The 9,177-nt window shown below is 35.2% G+C and overlaps 2 protein-coding genes across 2 annotated transcripts; both read left to right on the top strand.

Moving 5' to 3' along the window:
- The first annotated feature begins 1,568 nt into the window (after window positions 1-1,568).
- On the top strand, window positions 1,569-6,073 carry LOC120214525. Its single transcript, XM_039212409.1, has 9 exons — window positions 1,569-1,975; window positions 2,058-2,480; window positions 2,554-2,704; window positions 2,803-3,044; window positions 3,137-4,074; window positions 4,162-4,493; window positions 4,629-4,886; window positions 4,974-5,179; window positions 5,254-6,073. Exons 1-9 carry the CDS (start codon window positions 1,715-1,717, stop codon window positions 5,965-5,967), a joined length of 3,525 nt encoding a protein of 1,174 aa, XP_039068340.1. The 5' UTR covers window positions 1,569-1,714; the 3' UTR covers window positions 5,968-6,073.
- A 1,157-nt stretch (window positions 6,074-7,230) lies between these two features.
- On the top strand, window positions 7,231-8,589 carry LOC120214457 (40S ribosomal protein S14-like). Its single transcript, XM_039212344.1, has 6 exons — window positions 7,231-7,367; window positions 7,734-7,853; window positions 7,934-7,979; window positions 8,121-8,206; window positions 8,296-8,425; window positions 8,522-8,589. Exons 1-6 carry the CDS (start codon window positions 7,365-7,367, stop codon window positions 8,587-8,589), a joined length of 453 nt encoding a protein of 150 aa, XP_039068275.1. The 5' UTR covers window positions 7,231-7,364.
- The last annotated feature ends 588 nt before the right edge of the window (window positions 8,590-9,177 follow it).

The following is a 9,177-nucleotide window of genomic DNA, read 5'->3' as shown; positions in this document are numbered from 1 at the left end:
TAATTTATATTATTATTGTGTTTAATATTTTATAGCTATTTTATTATACATATAAAGTTCAATATATTTATTGTGTATGTACATTTCTTATGTAGTTTTCGGAATTATTATATGTAATATGCATATTTTAACCAAATCAGATTAGGATATTACAAATTGATTTAAAATTTAATTATTTTGAGTTGCTATCACAAAAATGTTTTAAAATAAATAAATATATATTTTGAAAATATAAAAGAATTAGTGAGGACAAATAAAAAAGTTCTGTTCAAAATTATTTTTGGAAAAGTCAAATCCTATAAATTTTAGCTTTTGAAAATCAATTCACAAGTTGAAAAATCATATATTCTCCTTTGTTTATTGTTCAAAAAATTATTTTTGACTTCAAAAATACTTTGAAAAGTATTTTTTTTTCTGCGTTGCTGTCTGGTCCAATTTGACTTCAAAAATATTTTGAAAAACATTATAGATAAATCATATAATATTATTTATAATAAATAAATAGGTTTTTTTAGGATGGAAGTTATCCTATTCAAATTTGAGTTTCTGTAAAAATCATAAACCATATAACAAAAAATATGATAATTCTAAAACTTTGAAACCAGCCCAAGGTTAGTGCAGCATACCAAGACTTTATCATACAATACTAATCATAATAAATAATTAGGATTTTTAGGTTATAAGTTATCCTATTCAAACTATAACTTCTGTAAAAATAAAAAATAAACAAATAGACTTTTTATTAAAGAATAACTTTGTTGAATTCTGTCAGTTTAAAAAAAAATATATGCTTTATATTCATGTAGTGTTCATATTACTTTTAATGTCATGTAATATTTTAATTATTTCGTATATTTTTATTAAAATTTACTCCATGTTCTGTATGATTTATTTTATTCGATTTTAAATTCAGATTCAGAGTAAAATTTATTTATCATCAATTATGTATTACTAAAATTTTATTTTCATCAAAATTTGACTTTGATTCCCGATTCAGTTATAGTACTAAACTTTTAACTTTACCAAATTTAATACGGAATTTTGATTTTCACTTCAATTATAACAATGATCTGTTAAATTGTTAATTAAGTTAACTTAGTGGTTGTTTTGATACGTTTTGAGTATCAAAATAGCTGCATAGAAACGTCGTCGTTTCGATGTGGTGTCTACGTTGACAGCCGTCAACCACGTCAAAGTCACTATGCCGTTAAATTATTAACGATACAGTGATATAATTGAAACGAAAATTAAAGTGTAGTGTTATAATCGATAAAATTAAATGTTCAATGGTATAAACGATTCAGCGACAAAGTTAAGTGGTTTCTGGAGTAGTTTTTCCTTATAATAATAATAATAATAATGGAGTAGTTAAAAGATTATTAATAAATGCAATTCCTTACTTATTGATGTCATTGACTTTGGTGGTTTACTTTTAAAAAGGGGAAGCAGCAGAATACGTCAATATTGGGTTTTGGCTTCTGACTTTGTTTGGCATCGTATTTAATAAGTAATCTTGGTCTTCCTTTGATGGATATGTATGTTTTACATTTCCAACCAATCGACAAAAGTACTCTAAAAATTAGAAGAAAAAAGAAAAAAAAAACTTCAACTTCCTCAAAGTAGATTGTTATATAAGGGTAGTTGATTCCTTGATTACCGTCTTTATTATTTTTCATTGTTTCTGTAACAGGATAACAGCCCTTAATAAGCTGAAATGGAGAAACCAATAGATTCAAAGCAAACGATGTTCGACAGGGAAGATGGATACGATGCTGTTGTTGTGGGGTCGGGATACGGTGGTTCGGTCGCCGCTTGTCGGTTGTCCGAGGCGGGAGTCAAGGTATGTCTGGTCGAGAAGGGCCGAAAATGGGAAGCTAAGGATTTTCCTACAGACAGTTTCGGGTTGATGTCAACTACAAGGATGGAGAATCACAACTTAGGTGTCAGCTTTGGTCCAAGGGATGCTTTGTTTCAGGTCAATCTCCTTCCACACAACATAATTTTATGTGTCCTTACTATGAAGGGTTCTTTTAAATATAGTATACATGGAATTATAGGTTTATGTACAAAATGATTCACTGGCAGCAGTGGCTTGTGGACTTGGTGGTGGTTCACTAGTAAACGCCGGAGTAATGCTGCCAACTCCGGTTCGTACTCGAAGAAATTCGAAGTGGCCGAAGGAATGGGAAAGGGACTGGGATAGTTGTCAAGCTTCTGCTGCTTCCATGTTGAGAATACAAAGTGCTCCAATCCAGTTCCCTGTTGCTAAAGTTATGGAAGAAATCGGTGTGGGAGACGTCGAAGGAATCGTTCGAGATTCATTGAAGTTCAGCATGAATTTCGATCTCGAAGAGTCGTCATCCAGATCACCGAAGCATCAAAATTTGGATACCTGCATAGCCTGCGGAAATTGTCTTGCTGGTTGTCCTTATAATGCCAAGAATTCTACAGACAAAAATTATCTTGAATCAGCAACTCAGGCATATTCTCTTTAACTTGATACAATTTCTTTGAGTTACCAGGCTCGTTTCATTTATTCAATCTGTTTTGCAGGCAGGATGTATTATCAAGACAGAGTGTGGAGTTCAGTATGTCATTAAGAATCCATTCGAATCAGGCCGAGACGATGAAATCCGTGGACGAAGGTGGTTTGTGTACTTAAACGAGATCGATTACATAAAAGCTGATTTCGTGATCCTGTCAGGTATGAAGCAGTAATAGTGAAACCTGAATATATATGAAATAACTTCAAACTTCTGTTTTGCAAAATCTTAAGGGTAACTTTGATTTCATGTCCGACAGCGGGAGTTTTCGGCACGGCTGCAATACTTTTCAAATCACAGATGAGAGGATTAAAACTTTCAGATGCACTTGGTTCCGGATTCAGTTGTAATGGTAATAATGTTGCTTATCTTGCTGGAAGCTCAGGACCTTTGAATGCCTATGGATTAGATGGAAAGCAACTATCCAAGATACCTATTCAAGCAAGGCCTGGACCGTCGATCTCTTCATCTTACACTTCTTCATTGGGTTTCACAATTCAGGTTCGAATATTTCCATCGATAGAAACTTAACTTGCAAGAATGTACTACAGGATTGTAGGATCATTTGTTTACACATTTTTGTTTTGGTGCAGAGTGCAGTACTTCCTACTGCTTATCCTTACATCTTGTTTAAAGGGATCACAACATTCGGATGGCCGACTGGTTACTGGTTCTTTCATGGTGTTATTGATAAGCTGAAACATCTCATAGGTTCTAAGTCAAGCCAAGCAATGGTGCTCAATGCAATGGGGCATGACAAGGGTGATGGGAATATCACATTCGAACAGGAAACCAATAAAATTTGCTTTAATCCACCCCATGACCCTTTGCTTCCAAGAAAAGTTGAGGCCTTCCAAAGGACTACCAAGAAACTAGGGGGAATTCTCTTCATGGCCAAGTACCGAAGCACGTCGGTACATCTTCTAGGTGGCTGCAATGCATCTTCAGACTTCTCGAATGGTGTTTGTAGCCCAAATGGTAAGGTTTTCGATCCAGAGGCTCCTGGTCTAGTGCATCAAGGTCTCTATGTTTGTGACGCTTCTCTAATTCCATGCTCGGTTGGCGTAAACCCGTGCCTTACTATTGCAACAGCCGCTGAGCATGTTAGTAAGCACATTGTGAAGGATATTCTCAAGTACAATAGTCAAAACTGCACAGATTTTGTTTCTAAAGTGGTAGATCACAATCCATATAAAGAAACACACGATAATTTGAAGAGCAAAGAGACATCATACGCATCTGTCAAAGAAACAATGAGAGGCTATATTGGGGGTATGCCATGCACAGCTTCTCTGATAATGAAGATAAACTTGCAGAACCGGAACAACAACGATGTTTCGAGTAGGTTTACGAGAAAAACTCATCAAACTTTAAAAGGGAAAGTTGGAGGTTACCTTGTCTTCAGAGCAATAGAGAAGGATAAGATGCATATTATAGATGGGGAAGTAGACATGTTTGAAGTAGATTGCCGAACCCCTTACACACGGTATTTTCACTACCGCCTTCTCCTTGCCGCTTCTTCCGGGTCAAGGTACAACAAGGCATCCATTTGCATTCCTCTAAATTCTCCTTTTTCTTTACCTAGAAAATTTCTGTAAGTTTAATTGACTAAATGCAGATATGTCCTTGAGGGAAAGAAGATAATGAATCCTTTTCCTTTTGCACTTAATTCTTGGAACGAGACAACAACATTGTATGTGACATTCAAAAGGGTTGCTGGGGAAGAAGGGTTGAACTTAAAAGGGGAGCTTAGAATTTCCATGATGGATCTACTGAAAAGCCTATTTAGTCTTGAAGGAAACGTAAAAGGAAGATTTATCGATCTTTTCTCATCGAATCTCCTTAGAACCTATGTTTTACAGATACCATATCAAAGTAACAAAGAGTACCTGACCGATTCTTCCGACTATTCTTCTTATCCAGAGAGTACTTTCCATCGGTTAAAAACAGGTATGCACGAGTCCGAACCTGTTAAAGATCCTTACAAGTTATAATCCAGTTATCTTTGGCTGTTTGATTTATTTAAGCATTTCTATGAACATGTTTATAAGTTGTAATTTTGATTGCTTACTCTATATGATGCAGAAGATGGATGTAACATCAGTTGCCTGCAGTGGAGCTGTGATCAAAGTAAATGGAACCTCAAGGAAGAAAAGCAACCAATTCTTCTACTTAATGGCCATTCCACTGAGAGTTTCTTTCTGCCAACGGAACCGAACGATTTAATTAGGACTTTACTGGCAGAAGGGCGTGAAGTATGGCTACTTCAATCGCGACTGCACGTATCACTTCCCTCGAACAACTTCACCATTGAAGACATTGGAAGATATGATATACCTTCTGGTACGAAAAAGATTTGAAAAAAAGCTGTAGATGTAATAATCACTTACTCACACATCTCAATGATTTCTTGCTGCATTTAATTTGCAGTAATCGACAAGATACGAGAATTCCACTGTTCGAACATAAAGGTACATGTGGTTGCGCACTGTGTTGGTGGATTGTCCATTCACATAGCTCTCTTGGGGGGACACATCTCTCCAACTCAGATCGCTTCGTTGTGTTGCACCAACTCTTCGATGTTCTTCAAGGTGACTACTTTAGCCACTGTCAAAATGTGGCTCCCTTTGATCCCGGTGAGTTTCCCTTTTAATGTCAATTCGATATTTCTTGACCCTCACGCTTCCATCTAAATCAAGTCAACCTGCAGATTTCAATGGCATTGCTAGGCGAGAACAAGATTCTGCCACTGTTAGAGACATCAAGATCAAAGGCCAGTTTAAGACATCGGCTCCTAATAGCGATAGCCCGTTGGCTACCAAGGTACGAAAGGTGCACTTGCGATGAATGCGAGGTCTTTTCCGGCATATTTGGCAATGCATTCTGGCATCAAAACGTCACCCCAACAATGCACCATTGGTTAAACAAGCAAAGCACAACAAACATCCCCTTGGCAGCATTCCCTCACCTGAGGAAAATCTGCAAGTCAGGGTTCATCGTGGATAGTAACGGAAACAACTCGTATTTGATTCATCCGGAGAGAATGGCGGTCTCGACGTTATACGTCTCCGGGGGACGAAGTCTTCTGGTGACCCCGGAGACCACTTTTCTAGCAAACAACTATGTGAAGATGCATCAACCAGGGTTCAGACATGAAAGGGTGGTTGTGGATGGATATGGACATTCGGATTTGTTGATCGGTGAAGAGTCTTTTAAAGAAGTTTTCCCTCACATATTGTCTCACATAAGGTTATGTGAAGAAGGGGAAAATGTTGTGAGGATTTCGGAGGGAAAGAAATACGGTAAAGAAGCCTTGGAATGGATGGCAGATCCTTACCAAGGCTACGGAGGGTCTCAAAGTTGTTGGTTTTTAACATTGATTTTTGTTGCTTTATTAGCTTTCTTTTTAGTTTCTGTCTTATGATTTATTGAGTTTCTAGCTTTAATAGTTTTAAAATAAACAATGCCTTAACTAAGACAGTTTGGCCGAGTGGTCCAAGGCGCCAGATATAGGCTTCGGTACGAAAGAGCGTTGGATCAAATCTTACATCTTGAATGTTAATTTTGTATATTTTTTTTCATGGATAGAAATACGACACAAGTCCTTCACTTTGTAATTTTCCCCTCGAAAGAAACAATTTGTAACTTTTTCGTGGGTAAAAGTACCACACAGGTCCCTTTGTTAAGCAGTAGTTGTATGTTTATTTTCAAAAGTATTACACGAGAGGCACGAACCAACTTACCTCGTTGTTGTTCCTTGGAGTCATGAGTTCAAACATCAGCAGTTGTAGTAGGGTGATTGAGTGTTCATTGTCAAATAACTAAGAGTATTTATAACATATAATACTTTGTAATCACTTTAACTTAATAAAAAAAGTTTTACATGAGATAAAAGAAAAAATAATTTTACATGAATTTATTTATTTTTTATTAATTTACATTAATTTAGGATCATTAAATAAGTGTAAATAGATAACTAAAATTATTTTTTTGTTTTTTTCAATAAATATTTTTTCATTTTAAACTATTAATCTCAGTTGTTTGTTTTTATTTATCTAAAGATTATAAATCAATATCAAGCTATTTAATTTTGCATTGTGTAACTGAATCTTATCTCTTTATGTATAATGATAATTAATGTATTAAAATTAATAGATAAAATAATAATGATTAGATCTAATAGGGTTTATTTTCATTGAATTTATTATTTATTCGTAATATATCTAATTTCTTTAATAAAATAGAAATTATATTTAGAGCAAACTATAATTTAGTATCACAATTCTTACTTTTGTTTTGTTTTGGTTACCGAACTATTTTTTCAAAATCACATTTAGCGTTCAGTTTTGATTTCATTTTAATCATCGGTCGTTAAAAAGAATAATGGTGGTATCGACGTACCATCATTAGGTAATATCACGTCATTATTAAAAGAAATAAACAAATCATATTAGTAATTCTGTTTTTTTTTTAACAATTGATTATCAAAATGAAATCAAATAGCAATGTTATTTATGGTTTTGGGAAAACAAAGAGTTGATTGATCAAAATGGAACAAAAGTGGTAGTTAAAGTACTAAATTTGTAGTTTACCCATATATTTATTCCAAATTCTATTGTTCTCTCATGAATGCAAAATATAAGATAAATACAAGGTCTTTTTCGTCATTTAAGGTTTAGGGTTATTGTTAAACCTAGTTATAAAGTAGTAGCAGCCGTTGTTGTGCATGTCTTTGAAAGCTTGAGTCGTCGGAGGCCAAATCATCAGATTAAGCTCCCACAAAACCCTAGTCTCTCACCACTTCTTCGTTTCGCGGAAGCCATGGTAAGTCTCTCGTTTTCATCTATTTGTGTTCTCCATCATACGATCAATTCTGTTTGGCATCTCAGAAAAATTGCATCTTTTTCTAGGTTGGTTTTGTTTACTTTTCCCTGAATTTTATCATGATTTTTTGCTTGAAAAACTGAATCAAATTATATTATCATATGTGCAATTCTGTGTGTTGGTCTTGAAATGGAAAAGTTGAAGTTGGAGCCATTTACTTATTAGGTTAGATTTAACCTTGCATTCTATGTTGGCGGTGATATTTAGGTTCAAATGGAGCCTTGGGGGCTTCCTTTTTAGGGTTTATTTTGCAATAGGAGATTCTAAGGTAACTGATTTACTCAATGATTTTGTGGTATTTTCTAGTCAAGGAGAAAGGTTAGGGAGCCCAAGGAGGAGGCTACTACCCTTGGACCTGCTGTTCGAGAGGGCGAGTATGTTTTTGGAGTGGCTCACATTTTTGCTTCGTTTAACGACACATTTATTGTAAGCGATAACCCACACTTTTTACATTGATTTTTTTCTTGTCGTTCATTCTGTGTAACATCCTGTCATTTGATTTGCAGCATGTGACTGATTTGTCTGGAAGAGAAACAATGGTTCGCATTACTGGTATGGTTTATGATTATCTTTCGAATATGCTTTTTGGTGTGTCCATTAATGTTGCAGCGTATGTCAATATTCATATCTGAGGTTTGAATAATTCCCATGAATAGTAATTTTCGAACTTATTCCTTTGATTTTTCAAATTAGGTGGTATGAAGGTGAAGGCTGATAGAGATGAGTCCTCTCCATATGCTGCCATGCTTGCGGCCCAAGATGTTTCCCAACGCTGCAAGGTCTTATCGCTCAATCCCTCTGACTTGTAGCACACCACATGGTTTTTGCGCGGTGTGAACTTATTTCATAGTTGTTTGTTATATTGTAGGAGTTGGGTATTACTGCCCTTCATATAAAGCTAAGAGCAACAGGAGGGAACAAGACTAAGACGCCTGGTCCTGGTGCACAGTCGGCACTTAGAGCCCTTGCTCGATCAGGCATGAAAATTGGACGCATAGGTATATTTTTTTTCTCTTATTCATCGGTTTCTTGAGTTTTCATCATGTCTATTCATTTCTACTATTGTAAATTGATTTGCAACCTTTTGACCTCAGAGGATGTTACCCCCATTCCCACCGACAGTACTCGTAGAAAGGGTGGTAGGCGAGGAAGAAGGCTGTGATTCGTTGCTTCCGATCTATTATCATTGCTGCTGCTGTTGCTATGATATGCTTGTGGTTTCTGGTTTAAACATTTTTGGTTTAGATTAAAGCATGTTTTGTTGTTTTCTATTGTTGCACATCAGTTCTGTAATGTATTCTGATGGTAATTTACACACAAGCTGTTGGAACTCTTTTAATTTAAGCTTATAATGATTTTGATTTTCCTTTTCCTTCTCCAGTCTTATTGCAGATAAGAATTCCCCGCATATGTTTGATGCCGTATATATTGTTAATGGATTTCATATGGGACTTGTAAGATAATCGTTTTCTATCTCCAATATGTACAAATCCAAGTGATGTTATATTATAAGATGTATGTGTGTTGGTCTCTAAACTTCTAAAACTTGTAATACAATCACTAAATCTTTAAAATTTGTAATACAAATTACTTTCATTACTGTCATTGTTGTCAACTTATATTAAGAAAAGCTGGCATGGCACATTAAAATCAATTTGTATATATAGTTGGTGAAAATGATTCTCCTCTACATTTTAGATAATGTAGAATATTTCAAAGAGTGTGTTTAATACCTAATTGACGGTTAGGT

Source organism: Hibiscus syriacus, unplaced genomic scaffold (assembly GCF_006381635.1).
Source record: "Hibiscus syriacus cultivar Baekdansim isolate YM2019G1 unplaced genomic scaffold, ASM638163v2 tig00110065_pilon, whole genome shotgun sequence".
NCBI classification, from domain to species: domain Eukaryota; kingdom Viridiplantae; phylum Streptophyta; class Magnoliopsida; order Malvales; family Malvaceae; genus Hibiscus; species Hibiscus syriacus.
Note: the sequence above shows the minus strand (reverse complement) of the source record. Positions and strands in the feature narration are given on the sequence as shown.